The 23,070-nt window shown below is 42.8% G+C and overlaps 1 protein-coding gene across 2 annotated transcripts in view; it reads right to left on the bottom strand.

Moving 5' to 3' along the window:
* The window catches only part of LOC126519714 (uncharacterized), a 73,886-nt gene that overhangs the window by 19,724 nt on the left and 31,092 nt on the right, over positions 1-23,070 (bottom strand). For both annotated transcript variants that reach the window (XM_055065359.2, XM_050169070.3), the window contains exons 3-4: positions 9,486-9,555; positions 7,728-7,925 (exon numbers count right to left, since the gene is read on the bottom strand). In XM_055065359.2, coding sequence (XP_054921334.1) covers positions 7,728-7,925; positions 9,486-9,555 — 268 coding nt within the window. The remainder of the gene's footprint in view (positions 1-7,727; positions 7,926-9,485; positions 9,556-23,070) is intronic.

Consider the following 23,070-nt stretch of genomic DNA (forward strand, 5'->3'; position numbering starts at 1 on the left):
TGCGGATTCCTTTTTTGTAAAAACTATTGTGGAGTGGAATCAGCTGTGTGAAGAGCAAGTGTGCTGTACGAATGAAGATCTGTTTTTTTCCCTCCTGTAACCCCCCTACTATAACGCCTTCAGGCAATGCGGGGTAATTCTTGAATAAAGAATAAAGAATCGCATCCGAAATTAAGGTACTGTCATTAATATTTCTGCCCCCCAACTACTCAACCGTAACATTACAAGATTCTCGGAACAAAATAATATGTTATAACCTAAGGTACGCGCAAATTACGGCAAGCAGACAACGCTCTTTTTGGGAACAATGTTTCGAAATTCATTGGCCACGAACATCAAGTACGTCTATTCAGAACACTCATTTCATAAAGCATTGCAAATTCACTTGTGGTCAACAGCCTGTTAGTAATAAATAACCTTTATTGACAACGAACCGTGCTTTGTTTTTTACACTTTTACATTATGTATAACTGTCTAGTACTTCATTTGTTTTATGTATATTTCTCTGTATAATGTTTTACTGAAGTTATGTATTCTCATTATTTAATTTATCTTTGCTAATACCGTTTCACTGATCTGCAACACCACTGCCTGCCTGTACTTGATTATTTTTTGTAATTAGCGCAGGAGGTCCCCTCAGCAGTTGAAACTCTGGGACCTCCTTCTGTACTAATATTTACCATATACTTTCCTGTATTCAAATATTTTCAATAAATCCTCCAAACCTTCAAAACCTTCAAACCTTCTAGCCTGGCCAAGACTGCGCATGGCTGTCCGCACAGCTAAGCATGTACACTGCCTGTGCCATATCTTGGAGGTGCAATAGGACCCCGCTGATATGTTCCCCGTTTATATGTTTTCCGAAGAATAACAGTGTTAGAGCCCGCTCCCAGCAAAGGGATCATAGACACCTATATATTAGAATCCACTGTAATAGGTCGTCGTTCCCCTCAACATTCCCGCATGATATGTTGCGACTTTGGTGTATAATTACAAGAAAACATCAAGTGTAGTGCATATAACTTAAAAAAACCTAAAAGAAAAACATCAACCACGTTAGACATCGTAGCTGTGCACTTCTGGCAGGAATTTCAGACAACTTACAGCGTGCCGTTCAATGTTTGCACACCGCATGCACTACTGCATACCATTTAGAACTGAGCAAAAATAGTGATATTCTGGTTTTAATACATTGCCGGCATGGTCATCAGCCATGCTGCTTGTGCCACCTCGAAACCGAAGCTGGCAAAGCCTGTCAATCTAGCAGCTGTCGACCTCGCCTAAACTGCAGAGCAAGCCAAACCAAGCAGCTACTTGTTTAAAGACTGCAGGGCTGCATTTGCTGGTTGTCGTGAGAGTTCCATATATACAGTGTTTGTTAATTTATGTGTTAAACACCGACACAGCCCCGACTTCCTCAAGTGGCGCATACTCCACCCACGATGTATGCACTGACGAGGATGGGGATCAAGTGAAGGAAGCGTTAAATGTTGACTGTTGCGAGTAGACACGATATTCGCCTAACACAGCTGGATCAACTTTGCTATATTGCTGGTGGATGAAGATTCGGTGCATGCACTAACTGTACCTTTGTCTATCTGTAGTGAGAGCATGACAATGGTCGATATACAGACTGACCAGCTTGTAGGCAAGCATGTTTGCGTGCAGCAACACATGGACAAGCTTGGGCCATATTTTCGGACAACCACTTTCACTTTCACTGCATCGGAAGCATCAACGGGTGAAAGTGATCCTGGCACTGTGATAAGATAGCGTGCTTGGGACTGTGTCAAGGATGGCATCGCTCATAGATGTCTATGCATCCTGGTGCTAGTAATGTGAAATCTTGCAAAATTAAAAGCATTCCCGGAAGTGGTCATCAGAGAATACACCTTCTTCGGCCACTTGTGGTATAAGTAATTCATTCCCTGCTTTATCCAATACTTTTAACTCCTGATTATTCAGACCTTTAGGCAATTCCCACCATTTCCGCATCGCCTGTCGGCAACAATAATTCGTTTAGGTGCTGAGCCATGCATAGCGTTTATGTCTTAATACTTACAGCATGTTCATGTGATTCAGCATGTTCATGCAATACGTTTCCCAGGCATTGCATTCTTTTTTATCGTGCTGCCCCTGGAAAACATATTAGAGGGTTTCTATTGTAATCTCCAGCAAGTGCACAGGCTGTGCAAGCAGAGATGGCTGGTGGTTTCATGTAACCCATCATCCTGCGTAACTCGTGTTTAAGTTCAAGTTCTTTTATTAACCACGTGAAGATAAGTACATTGGGTATGGTATAAAGGTGGGGCCCTATAACTCTCGTAGGAGTTGTGAAGGGGGCCCCTATGTTATATGCTGTTATATAAACACTAGAGCGCATGAGAAAAAAAAAACAGGAACAATGCGCGGGACAGTACAAATATGGTATGTACTCACTGAGCAAGTGATGCGGGCATAAAAAAGCGAAGGTTAGTTTTGTAGCTGATAAATGGCTGGTGTGCTGTTAGATCTGTTGGTAATTTATTCCAGAGCTGTGATGCGGCGTGCGAGAATGTAAATGATCCATAATAAGTGCGAGATTTTGGAAAGGTTAGTGTTTTCAAGGTGATTGATCGTAATGGGTATGTGGATGTGGTATTTTGACGATTTTATACAAGGACATAGTATAATTCTGTGCAATTTTGTAAAGCAAAACGAGAATGTGGTAATCAATGTAATGTTTCGCGGGCAGTATATTAAGTAATGGGTACGCAAATTGACTGATTCTGATCTTTTTAGGAAGAGAATAGCTCGAAGTGCTGTATTTTATGGTGCAATAATTGGCAATAAAGTGGTGGGGTACGTGAGTCCGTATATGGTAATAGCATACATAATATGCGAGTGTATAAAACTGACATAAAGAGTATGGAGTGTGTTCAAAGGAAACATGTAACATAGTTTAAACAGCATTGGGATTTTCTTATAGATGGTTAGTATAGTTTCATGGATATGTTTATGCCACTTTAGTTGACTGTCGAGGTAGACACCTAAAATTTTCATCTCGTTAACCCTTTGTAAAGGAGAGTTGTTGAAGTTTAATGATTTAGTGTTCATTAGTCTGGTGTTTTCTCCAGCGAAAATTATATAGTTACTTTTCTTTGTGTTTGCTAGAAGGCAGTTAGATTAAAGCCAGTTAGATAGTTTCAGCAGGACATCATTGCCTTTTTTGTAAAGATCTGTTTCTGTACCAGCTGTCAGGAAAATATTGGTATCGTCTGTGTTATAAAATGCAGTCTGAGAGATAGTCAGGTAAATCATTGATGTATGCCAGAAAAAGGAAAGGGTCTAATATAGACCCCTGGGGAACCCCGCTGTTAGTTATCATTCGTGATGACGGCATATTGTTAACTATTATGTACTGCTGCCGGTTTTTCAAATATCTGTTAATTAGGCTTAAGGGTGCTCCCCGAATACCATACTTTTCGAGTTTTTTTAGTAATATGTCGTGGTTCACTAGATCAAAAGCCTTGGTTAGGTCCATGAAGATACCCATGGTTCATAGTTCTCTTTCCAAATTTATTTTCGTTTTTTCCACAATGTTAATTGATGCTGTCTCAGTGGACTTTCTTCTTATATATCCATATTGCTCTTTAGTGTAAACGTCCACTGAAAAACTTATCTAGTCGGGCTAGCACTACTTTCTCAAAAACCTTAGAAAATGGTGACAATATGGATATTGGTCGGAAATTGGACATATTCATCTTATCCCCTTTCTTGAACACTGGTACAACCTTGGAAATATTTAGTAGCATCGTGAACGACTCTGAAACGAACATTTCGTTAATGATATGTGATAGGGGTTCGCATAACATAATCAAACAGTGGTTGAGCAGTAGTACAGATACTGTTGCATCTGGGTCGCAAGGCCCAAGGGTAGCGTTGGCCTGGCGGCCTGGGGCACAGTTGGAAGCATCCGAAGGTCCTGGCAAAGGATGAGTCGATTGCTAACAGAACAACTTGTTTATTATAGCATCGCAAAAGAGCGGCTGGTTAGGTCGACCGAAGTGGAGAGACAGGAGAGCACGTTACTCGACGGAAGAATTCGAAGCCTCTCTCTTGGTGTCCGGGGGCAGCTGCTTTTATACTCTCGGAGTCGAGGGCAAGAAGGAACGCCTCGATAGAGGCGCACGTGACAGCGGCGCACGGACACGTTAAGACGAGAAGTGACACATCCGCCGGGCCGGCACCGGTCAGACCTCCTCGCTTCACAGTTGGGGAGCTCCTCTCCTCGGCTACCGCGCTTTGACAAGCGTGGGCACCAACATGCACACACGCACACACGAAGACACGTGGCATTGAAACATGCCTGGACGCGCATGGCGGGAGGCATTGCGGCAGTGCTGAACTGGCCAAAATGTCCGCCGCTTTGAACGAAGCCCCGGCGTCCGTTGCATCCACGCCGGCTATACCACGCGTCGTAGGCGAAACGCAACAATACCAAGTCTAGACTGGTTGATGAAGTATTTTTTAAAGAGAGGATTACTTTGTTGACTTCATGAGGGTCAGTAGGCTTAAGAAAGAGAGAACTGGCAGGGTTAGTTGTTGCGACTGCGTCTGATTGTAATGTATGTGAGTTATTTACAATTAAATTATTGGCCAATGAGTAAAATAACTGTTGAAGTTTTCAGCAATAATAGAAGGATCACTTACTATCGTGTCACTTACTGATATTCCACATATACTGTTTGTGTTGCACATGTTTAGGGCAGTATTTATCACTTTCCATGTAGCTTTTGAGTCACCCTGTGCTTCTTTAATTTTTGTGTGAAAATAATTTCACTTAGAAACTGTGATTAGGCTTTCAAGCTTTTTCTTGTATGTCCTATACGTGCTTTTCTAAAGTGACATTGTATGGTTTTCGCTTTAGTTTTCTATACATGTTATCTTTGTGATGTATTGACTTTAGAATACCAGCAGTTATCCACGGTTTTCACTTTGCATTTCTCCTGGAAATGCAAAGGGCATTTCCAGGAGGGCATTAGGGCATCAAAAATGATGTCACGTTTGTATGTCATATGCTTTTGCTGAGGACATAACTGGCTACTGGATGTGATGGTTGCAAAAACAGGAAGGTGATCAGTAATGTCAGATGCTAATGTTTCACTTGAAAATTTAGTGCCAGATATGTTTGTGATTGCGTGATCCCATGTGCTGTCTTGAGTTAGTAATGCGTGTTGGTAATCTAATCAACTGTTGTAATCCGTAGCTTGTTATTAAGTCTGTGTAGTTATAAGTGTTGGTTCGATTAATGTCAATGTTCACGTCACCCACTATAATAAACTGAGTAGTATTGTTACTGTTGTTATCAAGCCACTTACCATATTTACTCAAATATAACGCACACTTTTTCCGATAAAACGGGTCCCAAAATTGCTTGCGCATTAGAATCGAGTACAACCCTAAATATGCGTTACCATATATTTGGTGGTATTTCGTAATGAGTACTTCGCACCATGTAGATTTAAAAACGACGTCTGTTCTAACTATATATATTACATCGTTTCTTATGTAAAGAGCGACACCCCTATGTACAGTTTTGTTAGTTGTAGTGCTTGATGATAAGCTTTGCCTACAAGCAAGCTCCGGTGATAGCCGGGAAGTGGATATGTTTGACACGTGTTTTCAGATAACGAAGTTTCTGATAAAGCAGTGAAGTGAAACGTCTGGTTTAGTGTTGCACAAATGTCAACGAATTCATCGTAATGTTTCTGGAGGCTCCTTATGTCCAGATGCAGTAATGATAAATTAGATGAAGTGAATAACGGTGTACTAAATGTTCGTGGTTCTAGAAGTTCAAACGCCATCTTGGTGTTTCTTCCCTTTTTTTTTCTTTCCGTCTGTCGTTGAAGCATAGCCTTATGTGATGACCTGTAAGTCATCTGGTGATCTTATCTTGTTGACAGCACTGGTTGTAGTTTTTATGGCCTTTATGACACATTGTTCTGTCCACAAGAACTGCCATTGTTTGCTTTTCTTCAGTTTCAATGCTTCAGAGAAAAGTGCTTTGCTCTGTGGACATAAATGTTCGTTCGAAAACATTTGGCTTGACCTTTGCTTTTGCCGAGGTCTTTCGCAGTCAGCCGAGCTTTTTTGGCTTTTCTCTGGAAAATGTTCCTTTTTTCTCTCGAGACAAACTGAACTATCATATTTGCTCTCTGGTTATTAGCAGTGGTTACTCTGTGAACAGTATCAATGTCTGAAGGGGCAATAGAGTAATCAACTTTCATGCCAATGTCAACTACTAGTTGCACAAGGTTTTCGTCTGTAGCATTCGGCATACCACGTATCTCAATGTTGTTCGTGCACAAATATTGTTCTAATTGCTCGATTTCTTTTGTGACGATGGCATTCGATTTTTTCAATTCCTCATTTTTTTTCTTCAGAACGTTGCTCTCGGCAAGTATAGCGTTTTTGTTCAGCTTTAATGCTGTCATACTCATTGGTCAAAAATGTAAGCCTACTTTGTATTTCCAGAATTTCCTTTTTCTGAGATACTGCCTTGTGTGACAGAAAGACGTTTGAACCTTCTCTGCTGTTTGGGCTGGGGCTGGGCTATGCGGATCGCTCAAATGGTTTAGGTTGCACAATCTCAAGTTTAGCAGACGCACTGAAGTGAGAGGCAGCATAAAGCATTCTCTACCTTCTGTTTGCACTCTTTGTCGCGCATGCTTTGTGACAGTGAGTGTTCGTGATCAATGAGTGAGGTCAGTTGAAGCTTGCTTGTGCACACGTAACACCATGCGTAATTTAATTAGTCAGTGAATGTGTACTGCAATCTATAGACTGATAAAACTTCGAACTGTGCTTCGTGTAGTTGTCTAATGCTTTGCTACTGCTATCAATGATTTGCCTTATCAGTGAAACTGTTTTTCTGGTCAGCTTCCATCCTCAACTGCATTTCCCGTCCTATGGCAGCCATTCAGTCACCCCAACAGGTAACCAGTTTCTCTTATGCAACGGATGACATGCCCAAACAATTTTGAGTTCATAATGTCAGTATGGTAGCAGCAGTGCTGGTACCTATGTCGCTCTAAGCTGTCTTCGAACAATGTCGGTTTCTTATTACTATAGATGACTGCATTCACCTAATCTACTGGCATAGTAAAATGACTTTCATAAAGCAATCTTTATTAATGGCGACAACTGGATCCTAGACTAACAAATTAAAAAAAATGTGTCCTTCAAGTTATGGTGCTGAAAAGCTGTGAATATACACAATTATATGTGCCTATTTGCATATGAGGTACACTTTCATTTATGTCCCTTGCAAGACCAAAAACTATCACAACTATCATGCTAGAACAGTCCAAGCAATAAGGCTGATCTTATTGGATTTCTTGAACAATGCAGAAGCATGTATAGCAAAGCGTCAGGAAATGATTTTCAGCAAATCGTTCCAGAAAACTAAATATACAAAACTTGCATAAAGTCAGAACTGAACGAAATTTTTCTTAAATGAATCAAATAGTCGAAAGAAGCACATAGAATTATGTCTATTGACATGTTTTCAACACCGAAATTTGAAAAATATAGATTTAAAAAAAAATTTTTGGTTTAAGTAGGAAGCCGAAGGGAAACATGATTAAATACTGGATGAAGTGAAGGTGAAGCATCCAAAATAACAGATCACCTGAAGGAAGTGGACATAAGAGGAATGGGTGAACAAAACAAAAAGAGGAACACACCTCCACGTTGCATCTTCAGGACGTCGTCATCATCAAAGTCTGGACCAGAAGCCTGCGTGCCTTGGGACACTTTCACCACGTCATACTGCGTCCACCTCGACATGATTCTGACTGTGCGCCAGGTAAACTTGGTGGCTGTGCTAATGTCACACTGTGTGCCTGCCTCGGACTGCAAGCTCGGTGTTGCTTGCTCCGTGCCTGAAAACAATAGAAGAAAATAGATCACGTGGTTTCAAAATAAATGGATGCTCTGCATGGAATGTACACAATGCAACAGATGATAAATGTACCACATACTTGAAATGAAAATTTCGTTTGAGAATGTATTATGCTCTTTGAATGATACTTCCACCCTGGACTATTTGTCCTCTGTCACAAAGGCACAGACAGTGGGGTGTTAGAGAAGGTAAACTAGGTGGTAGTAGGGTAATTCAAGAGCTAGGCTTTCCTGCTTGTGCTCTGATGATGATGATAGGGCTATCTTTTCCACTCAAGTTCTCAGAAGGATACCCACAAGGGAACTGGGATTCTGCATTCAACTTAGGAGGAGTGGCCATGTCACCATGGGTTTTAATGTGATTGGCATTCTTTGCGAATATCATCCAGTTTTCTGTCTGTCTGTCTTTCTTTAACCTCTTTAATGGCAACTTGAGTCACCGGGCAGAGCAGAGAGAGAGAGAGACAGAAGGGAGAAAGGAAAGGCAGGGAGGTTAACCAGACTGAATCCACTTTGCTACTCTACGCATCTACACATGGGGAGGAGATGGGGGATGGGGAGTGAAAGCGAGACAGAAAACATGGGTCTATATTGCAGTTTCACATGCACTAAGTTTGTTGCAGAATGTCTACAGCCAGGCACTAAAATCTGTTGCCTTCAGGTAGTGAAGAAGCACTCGAATAGCTTTTTGGGCTAATGAACTGTGAGGCCAGGTTCCCAAGACCTTTGCTTCTGTGAATGGCCTATCATCCAGTCTATTCAAGGCACACTGGAGAGTCTGACGTTAGTTATCATAGTGAGAACAGTGGCACAGAAGATGACTGATGGTCTCTTCACACTTGCACTTGCCGCACATTAGCGAGTCCGCCATTCCAATACGATGGTTGTAGAAGTTAGTGAATGCTACTCCTACCCACAGCCGGCACAGTAGTATTGCGTCACATTGTGAAAGGTTTGCTGGTGATTTCAGTTTCAGTGATGGGTCAAGGCTGTATGAATGACAGTTAGAGTTCTGTGGTGTATGGCAGTAACTGAACATGATGATAGAAGCGAGAATGTGAAGCTCTCTTGTAGTGTCCACTCTCGATAAAGGTATAAGCAGTTAGAGTTCTGTGGTGTATGGCAGTAACTGAACATGATGATACAAGCGAGAATGTGAAGCTCTCTTGTAGCGTCCACTCTCGATAAAGGTATAAGGAGTGTTGGTGCTCCAGCCTAGGCACGTCGAGCAGCGTCATCGGCGAGGTGATTACCAACAATGCCACAATGTCCCAGATTTTCAGCAATTTTTGTAACATATTCCAGGCCCTCAATTAACATTCTGCTTCCTACAGTCACTAGAATTTAACTACCTCAAGTGCCATAAGCTTTACTCAAATCAGTCCAGCAGAAGCTTTTGGTCCACAAGGCAAGTGTTAAGATACCAGCTGGGCCGGCTAATGTGGCATTTCCCTGAACATGTTGTCACATTTTTCTGTGCCCCTTGTGTGCTGGACTGACAGATCGTTGGCACAGAAAAAGAGTGTCCATAGAACACTGACCTGCATCTGGAAGACTCTGTGCACCCGGGCTGTCTGCACTGCCCACAGTTTCCTCGGAATCAGGCTGTGCCTGGCAGAAAAAAAAAAAAAAAAGGTATTGTCAGCGAAGTGGTTTTTGAGGTTAATTTTTCGGTGCAGTGATGCATTCAACAAAAAAGAAAATTGTGTTACATCTAAAGCTTCAGATACAAGAGTGCTGATGGCTCAGTCTGTTGAGCAACAAACTCAAACTCAACAAACTTCTTGACCCTGCCTCTAGAACTCTGCTGTGTCCAGCCCCTTCCCTCAGCATCACCATCAGCAGTCTCCCTTGCATGAGCCACCAAATTTCAGTTAATTTGCATCCACCACCAGCATCATACAGCTGCAGATTTCCTAATCTCATCACTCCAAACTCTATGCCACCCTTGCCACTCTTGCCTCCCGTAGCCTCCATTCTGGCACTCTTGTAATAGAACACCAGATATCCACACTACGTATCATGCTATCTAGCCCTTTCCACTTCTTTTAACCACTTAATGGCTCTCCTTTTATTCTGAAGAATGGTACCAAATGGCTCACTATTTTTATGACCATACATGCCTTAAAAATACGTTTAACCCTTGTGAGGGTCACATTCTAGTGAAGATTTAACTTCAGGTTAGATTTACTTTAAGAAAAATAAACAAAGAAATTTTAATGTGACTATAAAGCAACAAGTGTTGTTCAAGTATGCAGTTTGACTTGCACAACTCACAGTTTGACGTTAAATATATTGTTAAGGGGATGTTGGCAGTATAGAAGATTGTATTTACAGTATATATATACAAAATGAGTGTAAGTAGTTAAGATGGCTGACCACCAACAGCACGCAGCAGCCAGCATACTGCGATCTTCTTCCTCTCTTCGTTCATCCTTCTGTAACAGGTCCCCCGGGTGGTGAAGCGCCGTCTCGGCACATGGTAGGTGAAGAATTGTGAGCGAAGTATGGCTTTAGCCGCAAAACATGGACGACGTCAACAGGCGTCGGACTTGAGGATGCATGAAACTGTAGCGGCGCAATCTCGTAATTTACGTCGTTAACTTGACGTAGGGCTTTATAAGGCCCTGTGTAGTGAGAGAGAAGCTTCTGGGAGAGGCCCACCCGGCGACATGGTGACCAAAGGAGCAACCAAGCACCTGGCGCGAACTTAACATCGCGATGGCACCGGTCACAACGCTCTTTTTGTATATGCTGTGAGGCTAATAAATGAGATCGCGCGACTTGACGTCCCATGTGAGTGCGATCGATGACTTCACGAGCGTACTCAGTTGCAACACGTGGCACAGAAGGGAGGATGGTGTCAAATGGCAATGTGGGGTCACGACCATACAAAAGATAAAAAGGGTGAATATCCTGTGGTGTCATGTCGGGACGAGTTAAACGCGAACGTCACGTAGGCCAGTGTGGCGTCCCAGTTGCGGTGATCGTTAGAGACGTAGATCGACAGCATCTCTGTGGTTGTCCGGTTGAGATGTTCCGCAAGACCGTTTGTGGGTGGTAGGCGGTAGACAGCATGTGCTCAGTGACACAAGAGCGAAGGAGGTCGTCAACAACTCGAGACAAGAATGAGCAGCCCTGGTCTGTAACCAACTGTCGAGGTGCACCGTGGTGAAGAATGACGTCGTGGAAGAGAAAATCAGCGACATTTGTTGCGCAACTAGTCGGCAACGCCTTTGTTGTCGTGTAATCAGTAGGGACGATGATCCACTTATTCCCTCTAGTCATCGTCAGAAAAGGGTCAAGCAGGTCAAGGCCTACGCAAAAAAACAGTTCAGAGGGAACTTCAGTTGGAGTGAGTCGTCTAACAGGTGGCTGGGGAGGTTTCTTCTGACACTGACACAATTCGCAAGTTGCGACATAACAACACACAGAGCGGTAGAGACCCGGCTAGAAGAACGGGCGTCGTACGCAGTCATATGTACGCAAAACTCCAAGGTGTCCCACTGTCGGTGCATTGTGAAGTTGTTCGAGAACGACGGATCGCAGATGATGAGGAAAGACAAGGAGCAACTCAGGGCCATCAGGGTCGATACTGTGGTGGTAGAGGATGCCGTCGTACAAAACGAACATGCAGCACGTGGCGTCAGTGCTGCCAGATAGCACTCCGGCGATGATGGACTGTAAGGATTCGTCGCATTGTTGTTCAGCGCACATGTCGATCATGTCACTAAAACCCACCACGCAGGTCACCGGATCATGCACAGCAGGATCAAGGGGATCCACGGGGTGACGAGAGGCAGTCAGCATCCTTGTGCAGACGTCCAGACTTATAGTTGACAACAAACGAAAATTCCTGGAGCCGCAAAGCCCAGCGACCAAGCCATTCTGTCGGGTCCCTGAGGGAAGACAGCCAGCAGAGTGTGTGGTGGTCTGTAACGACCGAAAACATGCGGTCGTACAAATATGGCCGGAACTTAGTGACAGCCCAAACTAAAGACAAACGCTCCCGCTTGGTGATGGAGTAATTTATCTCGGCAGGTAACAGCAAGCGGCTGGCGTAAGCTATCAAGGCCTCGGTACCATTCTGCTGTTGGGCGAGCTCAGAACTGACGCCATGGCAGCTTGCGTCAGTGTGGACTTCGGTCAGTGCAGATGGATCAAAGTGGCCAAGTATGGGAGGGGTGGTCAGAAACCCGATGAGAGCGGCGAACACGTGAGCTTGCTCAGGGCACCATGAGAACGGTGTGTTTTTCTTTAGAAGATCTGTCAAAGGCCGAGCATTGTCGGCGAAGAACACAGGCCAACAAAGCAGCGCACGTCAGAAGCAGAACGTGGCACAGGGAAACTGCATACGGCGCGAACTTTTTCCAGATCTAGTTGGACACTGGATGCATCAATGAGGTGTCCCAAAATGGTAATCTAATGGTGCCCGAATTGACACTTCGTGGAGTTCAGTTGGAGGCCGGCTTTTCGGAAGACCGCAAGAATGGCAGCGAGTCGGGTAAGGTGGCTGTTGAATGTGGGAGAAAAAACAATAACATCGTTAAGGTAACAGAGACAGATGATCCATTTGTAGCCCTGCAGAAGAGAACTGATATAAGCCACTTTGAACTGATATAAGCCATCCGGCGTGACGAAGGCCGTCTTCTCTCGTGGTCCATTTCATCAACTGAAATGTGCCAGTAGCCGGATCGGAGATCGATGGACGAGAAGTATTTAGCCAAGTGCAAGCAGTCCAAGGCGTCATTGATGTGTGGTAGTGGGTGGACATATTTTCGCATGATCTTGTTTAAGTGGCGATAATCCATGCAAACACACCAGGTGCCATCTTTCTTTTTCACAAAGACGACAGGTGAAGCCCAAGGACTGGCTGATGGCTCGATGACCCCTTTGTGGAGCATTTTGTCCACTTCTGATTGGATGACTCAACGTTTAGCATGCAATACACGATAGGGACGCCGACGAATAGGATTCATGTCTCCAGTGTTTATACGGTGCTGAACAACAGATGTTTGGCCTAAAGGCCTGTTGCCAAAATCAAAGATGTCACTGTACAATTCAAGCAGGAGACGTATGTCCCTGGCCTGTGCAGAGGTAAGGTCAGGTGCAATCATTTTCGCGAAGTAAATTGTTAAGGAACCAGAGCTGTGAGCTGCAATTAGCGCTAACAAACGACTCTCGGCATTCAGACTCTCAAATGATGGGGCAAAGCACATATTCACCGTCAGGAACCTGTGGTTGGGCGGTCAAAGTGACATAAGTAACTGCCTCGGGTGACAGATGCACATTGTGAAGCGAGCACAAGTGCGGTGCGGTGGTGCTCGGAGCATCTGTGAGTTGAGGCAGTTCTAGCTGAAGAATGCCAGTCGTGCAGTCGATGAGAGCAGAATGAATGGATAAAAAGTCCAATCCAAGGATAACATCGTGAGGGAAGTTGTCGATCACAGCAAAGAGAACAGAAGCAGGGTGGCCAGCTATACTTAAACGCGCAGTACACATTCCAAGAACAACCAGCACGCCGCCGTCGGCCACACGAAGCACTTGGGCACCTGCTGGGGTGACGACCTTTTTAAACGTCTACGTAGGCTAGCACTCATCACAGATACGTGGCTCCAGTGTTGACGAGTGCTTGGACAGATACGCCATCTATTTTAACGTCAATGACATTTCTCCTTGTGAGCACAGAGAATTTGCTGCTGTAGTCGGCAATGCAGCACCACCTCCGAGGGCTGCATTTCTTAGTTTTCCGGAAGGGTGCGGCCAAAAGCCACAGGGGACGAAAGGTGACGTGGCTGCGGTGAACGAGATTGGTGTCCGCGCAGTAATGAGCAGATGTACCACGTGTTCCTAGCAGAGTTGTTGGCTCTGTTAGACTCGGCGGTGTGTGAAATGTTGCGAGCATTCCAATCAAAACGGCTCAGCTTGTTCAGCATGCGAGGTGTTGAGGGCCACGAGTTGCGACAGTATTGGGCGATATGACCAATGCGGCGACAGGTGAAACATATTGGCTGGTCGCCCGCACTAAGTCGGGTTGCGATAACACAGAGAGAAGCGTCGGGGTGGAGCGAAAATAGTAGAAGAGCATTCGTTAGCTCTGGGATGGGCGACAGCACGCACAGAATGTAAACCAATGTTTTCGAGTTCCTGGTGAACGATGGCTTGTACGAGGGGAACTGAAAATGTAGTAGCATCAGGGCTATGCGAACAGAAACATGCAGGCGCCATCGCATCCAGTTCACGTTTAACGATTCGCATCACGTCCTCTGATGGTGACGCATGCTGCTGTGCGGGTTGATGTTCACATGTCAAAATTACGGCAGTATTGGGAAGTCTGGCGTATCATTGCAAGACGCATTGGCTTTTGGCCTGCTCGAATTGTCGGCACTCTTTAATGATTGCATCAACTGTAGAGCAGCTTTTGCAGATGAGCAGATTAAATGTGTCATCAGCAATGCCCTTAAGCACGTGCCCGACCTTCTCAGCTTCTGTAATGTCATGATTGGCTTTACGACACAGTGCCAGCACGTCCTGGTTGTACGAGACGTAGGACTCCGTGGGGGATTGGGCACGGGAGGCCAGTTCCTGCTTTGTGGCGATTTTACGGCCGGCTGGTTTGCCAAACAACTTTGTCAATTTTTCTTTGCATTGGTCCCAGCTGGTTAGCTCCTCTTTGTGGTTTTTGTACCACACTTTTGCCGTGCCTCTTAGGTAGAACAACAGGTTAGCTAGCATAAGCGTAGGGTCCCATCTGTTGATTCCACTCACGTGTTCGTACAAGGCGTGAGCGGATCAGACTTTGGATCAGACTTCTTTGACGATGGCACCGACTCTACGACGTCGGTGCCATCGGTCCCGCATAAAGTTCCAGGACCCTTTGGTTGCACAACGACAACCGAAGGTGACAGTGACGTAGCATGCGACGGTGACGTAGGAGGCGGCAATGACATTGGTCCTGAGTGCTCACCGTCATTCATGATGCAGACAGTGATGCGACGGCCACTGCGGAGCTCCGTTTCCAGCCGTCATAACCCACACATTTCACCAATATGTTATGGGGATGTTGACAGTATAAAATATTGTATTTACAATATGTATACAAACAATTGAAGAAGCTAAGGATCATTATTTCAATTATACCCTGCCCACTTTGTTAAAGTCTGATCCAAAAAAGATTTGGCGTGTAATTAACCCTAAAGATACGGACACTGTAACAACCCTAAAGGACGCAGATGGCTGCATGGTGCCCAATGAAGCATGTGGCGGCCTCTTGAACAACACTTTCAGTCAAGCTTTTACCGACGAACCGCCACTCGACCAGTTTTGTACCGTCTCTCTTTCTACGATAACTCATCCAAGCGAGCCCATCACGATTACTGTCGCAGGTGTATCACGGGCTATTGACAGGCTCCCGCTTAGCTCCAGTCCTGGACCGGATGGCATCAGCTCTAAACTACTAAAACTAACTTCCCACGTATCATCATTTCTACTGTGTTTAATTTTTCAACAATCACTGGATACCGGCTGTGTTCCAGATGATTTGAAGTCTGGCCATATCATACGTATATTCAAATCTGGTGAGCCCTCATGTCCAAGCAATTACTGCCCGATTTCACTGACATCAGTTTGTTGTAAACTCCTTGAGCATATAATTTACTCCCACATTATGAGTCATCTTAATGCAAATAATCTGTTATTCAAAAATCAGCATGGCTTCAGATACAAACGGTCTGGCCAAACACAGTTGTTCAAACTAACCACTGACCTACACGACTCTTTGCACAATTTCCTTTATACTGATGCAATATTTATTAACTTCTCAAAAGCCTTCGATCGTGTTCCCCATAAACGGCTAATCATGAAAATAAACAGCCTTAAGTTAGATGAGAAAGCTACCCAGTGGATTAACGAGTTTTTATCTGGTCGCTCTCAATCGGTAACTATTAACAACCAATCTACTTTCTGCCGCGTTAGGTCAGGGGTGCCTCAAGGGTCAGTGTTAGGCCCATTATTATTCCTAATATATATTAATGACATAGCTACGAATATAACTTCAACAATACGGCTGTTTGCCGATGATTGTGTAATTTACAGACAGATAACCACCCCTGATGACGTTGCCATATTGCAAAAAGATTTAACCACATTAGCTGAATGGTGTCGCGTATGGAAGATGGAAATTAATGCAGATAAAACTAAGGTCATGACATTTTCTTCCAAGCTAACCTTTCCATCTAACGTATACACTCTACGCAATTGCATACTCGAACGAACCTCTTCCTTTAAATATCTGGGCGTTATTCTTACATCTGATTTAAGCTGGGCCATGCATGTTGAGCATATTACTAACAAGGCAATCAAAAACTTGGCTTTTTAAAACGCCATCTGTACCTTGCAAACAGTGACACAAGACTTTGTGCACACATCTCCCTTATCAGAACAACCCTCGATTACGCCTCAATTATTTGGAACCCTCACACTGCTAACCTTTCTGATTGCATCGAATCAATTCAAAATAAGGCTGCCCACTTTATTTTGCGCTCCTACTCTCCATATAAAAGTGTGTCGGCATTAAAGCAGACCCTTAATCTTCCGGATCTTGACACACGACGGAAATATTTCTGTCTGTCTTTTTTGCACTCCCTTTACTATTGTGGTTCATCTTTTTCATCTGCTCCCATCTTACCCGCCCATTATCTGTCCACCCGCAATGACCATGTATGCAAAGTGTCTTCCATATTTGCTAGGACCAAAAAATTCCAAAATTCTCCTTTGGTGTTATCAGTGAATGAATGGGACACCCTACCTCCAGATATTGTAACTATCACTGACCCGTCTGCCTTCCAATCAGCCCTGCGCACATTTTTAAATGTGTAAAATGTTCAGCTGCCACTTCTTGACTGGCCTGTGTTATATATATGTATAATTTCTAAATGTCCGTTTACCCGCACCCACCTGCCACTTGTGCCTTGTTGAAAAGTGCCATGTACAGCAAATATGAATTGTACCATGTACTCTCACCCCAATTACTTTTCATCTTTTTTTTTACAAAGTGTTTCTTCTACCGAAATCTGTGCTTGATTGTTACCTTCAGTCATTTTTATTACAATATCATGTGTGAATTGTATCCCCCCCTATGTAATCCCTCTCGGGGCCTTTAGGGTATTGAAAATAAACAAATAAATAAAATAAAAATGAATCTGAGTAGTTAAGATGGCTGACCACCAACAGCACGCAGCAGCCAGCGTACCGCAATCTTCTTCTATTCGTTCATCCTTTCGTAACAATATAATAAAATACCATAATTAGTTTTTTTTACATAGGTGATAATAATCGCACAACATATTTTCATGTGTGAAACAGGTCTGATCTACTAAGGCCCGTATATTGAACTGTTGCATTTAATTTTCCGTATTTATTTGTTCATATATTAGAATGCCATCCCAGCAAAAACAGCCTTGTGACCGCCTCTGACCTACGTCCGAACCAATAACAAAGGGCCAGAAGAATTCAACAATAACATGGATTATTAATGAATACAGCCCCAGGGACGCGTGACCACAGCGAAAGCGAGATACAGGACGTGGGCGCCCCAAGCAAAGTCAGTGGCATGCAGTTCTCAGAAAAATGAAGTGAGTGAGAAACTTGCAGTAACGAAATGTTAACAAACGTTGTTGCTCAGCTAGTTGGTTCATGACTTAAAGACAAAGATTGCTGCACTAAGCAGACAAGAACGAAGTGAGACATAAAAACACCCGTATATGTCGTTTTATGTCTCACTTCGTCATCTGCTTAGCAATGTAATCTTTGTTTTTATGAAATGTTAGCTTGCTAGACTAAATTGTAGAAGCCCTCGTGTGCCTTGAAGAAAGAGGCACAAGCATGACAGTATCGCCAGTGTAACAATTCACCTCCTAGAGGAACAATTCATGTCACATCGCCAAAACCATGGCAAGAGGCCGAAAGACTAAAGGTGCTGAAAAGCTAGCGACGTTTAAAAGCTGCTAGACTTTTTCTTTATTTATTTTCCACATCCTTAATCACTGAGGCATTGCAGACGGTCATGCCCTCTTTTCCTCCGCATGCATGATGCTGGCAGTGTCTGCATGTGCATCCGTGCTTTCTCCCTTCAGAGCACGCGACAGTCCTGCTACAGTAAGACCTCGTTAAACCGTACCCGCTTAAACAGTAGTTTTGTTTTAAAAGTAGTGAAGTCGAATCCCCGATTCAGCAGCCATTGAGCATAATGCGTTTTGGATCTGCATAAACAGTACCACATTATTGCTTATGTGCCGGTTAACGCGTAGTGTTTCTACTTTTCGTCGTGAATCATGGCAGTGCATCGTCCCTATCAGGTGGCCCAGCAGAACAAGCCTCAGAGATCGGAACAACAGCCTCCAAGTGCTCTGTTCGTTTGTGCGTGAAGCCACATCATTATTTCAGCGCAGCACCAGAGAGAATTGCTGTGTTGTGCAAGCTAGGACTTACATTATGCTCAGATAAAAAACACTGGTTGCTCAGCAAAGAAAGAAAATTGGACATTGTTCGTGCTATCAAAGGTGCCACAAAGTCGGCACTGGCACGCCACAAAGAACTACCATTGACTACGGTGTGCGCCATTTCGAATGCGAAGAAGTTGCTCAGCAGCTCTGCTGCGAACGCAAAGAGATATCGGCTACGAGGTTCAACTTTTCGCCATTGTTGCCTTTGCTGTTGTCGAAGTGTCGCCCAACGGCAGTGATGATGACGATACAGAAAGCAACAGCACAGGCGATTAAGGCCCAACAGTGGCAGAAGCTGCGTGTTACGTCAGCCTCATGAATACAATCGTTGCGACGAGAGCAGTACCCCACAACGAAAAAGGTGCCCTGCGAATTGTGCAGTGCTACCGTGCCCATGCATGGAGAATACACAATGCCAACGAGGAATTCCATAATTTCATAATTTATTTATTAGTAAAAATACAGATAACTACATGTGCGTAGTATACATAAGGAGGTCCCATAGTCATACTGTATTGGGACCTCCTGTTAAAGACACTTATGATGTTATACAATGTTTAAAGCAACAGTAGTATAGATGAGAGCTAAGAGTAATGTCAAAACATGTTTACAGCATATGAGTAATAAGAACACTTGTTAAGAGCATGACAATATAAAAAACCAGAATAAAATAAATAAGAATGGACAATATCAGTAAGTATTTATTATGAATGATTTTAATTCTCTTTTAAATTGGTATAAATATTTTGCATTTTTCATTATGGGTGGTAGAGTATTCCAAAGTGATATAGAGAAAAATTCCGCAGTCTGTTTACCATAGTTAGTTCGCACTTTAGGTAGACGGAAATTATTATCGAGTGCAAATCTAGTGTGACTATGAGCTATCAGGTCACAAGGTGAGAAGCAGATCAATGGTAGTTCCTTAGTCATATACTTGTAGAATAAAATCCCTAGATTATATTTGGTAAGTTCTGAAATTGTTAGGATGTTGTTTTCATGTAGTGATTTTCTATTTGCAAAGCGTGAACTGCTTGCAATAATTCTTATGGATTGGTTCTGGATTACCTGGAGGGATGCCAAGTGAGTTCTATAAGTGTTACCCCAGCAATTATGCCGTAGTTAATATGAGAGTGAATGAATGAATGGTATAGCGAGATTAATGTATTAAGTGTAAAGTAGGGACGAGCTTTAATTAGAACACGAATACTGTATGCTATTTTCTTTTCGATGAGAGAAATGCGATCTTTATATTTCAAGTTGCAGTCAAGAGAAATCCCAAGAAAAGATGAGCATGGACTGGTAGAGATAGAGTGTGAGTTAAAGAAGGGGAGGATGCCGAATGTTGTTGATGTGAGGAAAATACAACAAATTTAGTCTTGGTGGCATTAATAGATAATAGGTTAGCATTACACCAACATGAAACATTTTCTAGATCAGTATTTAGCTTGGTAATAAGAAGTGACATGTTTTTATCAGAGGCAAATATGGTAGTATCATCAGCGTACAGAATGCACTTAGTAGACGACAAACAGGTAGGTAGGTCACTGATAGAAATAAAAAAACAGTAGTGGTCCTAAGATGGATCCCTGAGGGACGCTAATGTTAGTGGTTTGTTCTCTGGAACAGACATTAGACACAGACACTCTCTGAACTCTGTTTGATAAGTAACGTTTTAATGGTGAGAGCGCAGGACCACGAACACCGTTAGCCTCAAGCTTAGCAAAAAGGATACTATGGTTTAAGCAGTCGAATGCCTTTGTTAGATCGATGAAAACTGAACCTGCAAATAGACCATCGTCAATTATTTTTTTTAATTGGTCAGTTAGATGTACGAGTGCCAAATCTGTGGAGTATCCATCACAAAAGCCAAATTGGCACGAAAAGAGAATATTAAATTTAGTGAGACATTTGGTTAGACGCAATTCAATTAATTTATCCAGAACTTTGCCAAAAAAAGGTAAAATATAGGGCGGTAGTTATGTATTAATGTGCTGTCACCTTTTTTTAGAACTGGAATGACTTTACCGCGCTTAAGCTTGTTAGGAAACACACCAGTCTTGAATATCGAATTAGTAATATAAGACATGATATGAGAAATTAGGTGGGCAATCATTTTAATGGTAGCAGGTAGAACTTTATCTATTCCCGCACTGGTGGGTTTTAGGTGTGACATATAACGTTATATTTCTTCTGCCATTGTGGGGAAAAGAAAAAAATGAGTGAGGGAGACGATTAAGTTGAGTTACTTGTGAAGGAGAGGGTGTGTCATTATGAAAAAAATAGGAGCTGAAGGCGTTGGCTGTTTGGATAGGGGAGTTATACTCTGAGTTATTGTATTTAATTTTTTATACCTGTTCTGGTTTAGAATTCCTGTTTAGAAAGGAGTTGACGATGTTCCATTTCAATTTGCTGTTATTACCTGCTTGTAAGATTTTTTGTTCAAGATATAATCATTTTGCCTTTTAATCGTTTTTTTAATCGCTTAACTGGCGGTTCATAGAGTTACGTAACCTTTTATATCGGGCAATTAATTTGGTATTAGAAGGCTGGTTTTCTTTTTGTACAGGTTATCGCGTTTGCGCAAAGCTGCTAATAATGTTTTAGACATCCATGGATTGTGAGAGAATGCAATGGTTTTTTACATTTCCTTTTACAAGTAAATTTATGAATAAGTGATATAATCACAGTAAGAAATTTAGAAAATGCTTTCTGAGGATCACTAAAAGTTTTTATTTCACACCAGTCTATATTAGCAATGGCAGTTATGAAGCTCTATTTGTCCAGAACGTATTTAGAGTGTGGAAGAGGGCAGGGACTCGAGTTATATTTAAAATGTAGAAGCAATGGGCAATGATCTGTTATGCCAATATCAAGAACTTTCACCTCTGGTGAAGTTAATAAGATAGAGAGTGCGTGATCAATTAGCGTACCTGTGCTATTAGGAACCTATCATGTAGGAACATCAATTAAGCGTTCAAATCCATAGCTTTCTAGTAGACTGGTGTAAGAAATAACTGTTGGTGATGTGTCATTGAGTAGGTTAATGTTAATATCACCCATTCCAATGACATTTTTATTTTCTAGTGAAAGGGTATGTAAAGTATGATCAAGATTATAAGAAAAGTCATCGACTGATGATGAAGGGGAACGGTAAATGCAACCAAATATGAAATCTCTGTGATCATTGGAGGGAGAACAATTAACTATTTCAATCCAGATAGATTTGCAATTAGTGATGGGTAAGTGCAGATCATGTTGTCTGCGATAGGTAAGATCAGGAGAGATACATATTGCTGCACCATCATGTCTGCTAGTTAATCTGCTACAATATTCTGAATAGTAGTTGAGGAAGCAATGAAGATTTTCGTCATCGTCTGATAACCAAGTTTCAGTCAAGGCAATTAATGAGAATGAGCTAGAAGATTATAAAAGGAAATGATCAATCTCATCAAAGTGTTTGTGAAGACTTTTAGCATTGAAATGAATGACGAAATGAAATCCACTTATGAAAGAGTTAACTTTATTAGGTTCCAGGAAAGAGGCCATTATTGATATGATAGGCGGTGAGACAATGAACACTGGTTGCTATGGTATTAGTCTATTCTAGTCAAGTCGGAATCATCACGGATGCGCAGAACTCTGCTGTTAGTAGTCTATCTAGCCTTGATTTGACAGTTGTCAGTCCAAAGAAACATCCACTTCTTTTCTTTCTTCAGTGTTAGGGCTTTGGAAAACAGGGCCTTGTTACATGGGGTCAGATGATCATTTACGAAGGTAGGTGCGTTATAAATGCTAGAGAAGCCTAGATCACTGACGCAAAGCTTGGCCTTACGTATTTTACTGATGAAGTCAGATTTCTTAGTACGAGAGCAGAAACGTGCAATGATGTTTTTTTTTGTCAGTAGACCGTATAGGCACGCGATGAACAATGTCGAGATCATTAGGCGATATGGGACATCCAGCTTTCTCCCCTAGCATTTCAATGATTGCGACGCAGTCCTCCCCTTAGGAACAGGGAACGCCCTTGATCTCAACATTGCTGAGGCGTGAATATTGCTCAAGTTCTTCGACCTTACGAGTGAGTGAGGAGTTTTGAGATTTTAGTTCTTTATTCTCATTTACCAATGAGGTATTTTGGCCCCGTAAGTCCTCGACAAGTTGATTCAAGTGTTGTGCACTTGATTGAAGGGACTCAACTTCCTTCTTTAACTCCGCAACATCAGTGCTGCAATCTTTCATTTTTAGCACGAACCTGCTGAACACCTTATCAGAGATGTCTTTAGCTAAACTGTTAATTTTAGCCTCTAGATCCTCGATTTTTTTGGAGAGTTCAGCATTAGTTGGCATGGTGTAAAAATAAAGTACAAACTCGAACACAAGAAGGAGGAGAACACGGTGGAAGCAGCGGCAGTGGTATGGAAAAAGAAAAGAAAAAGAAAAATAAGAGTTGGTAAGAATACCTGCGTAAACAAGGAACCTTTAAGATGTGGCTCGTGCAATGCCACTGCTGCCAATGAAGGGTCGGCATTAGTGCATGCTTATTTAAAGGGATGGTGCTCCAGGCAGCGACCTCCAGTGGTAATCTCGTTGATGTTGTCAGCAGGCCACAATGTATTCACGCAAA

This window comes from Dermacentor andersoni, chromosome 10, assembly GCF_023375885.2.
Source record: "Dermacentor andersoni chromosome 10, qqDerAnde1_hic_scaffold, whole genome shotgun sequence".
Classification (NCBI taxonomy): Eukaryota; Metazoa; Arthropoda; class Arachnida; order Ixodida; family Ixodidae; genus Dermacentor; species Dermacentor andersoni.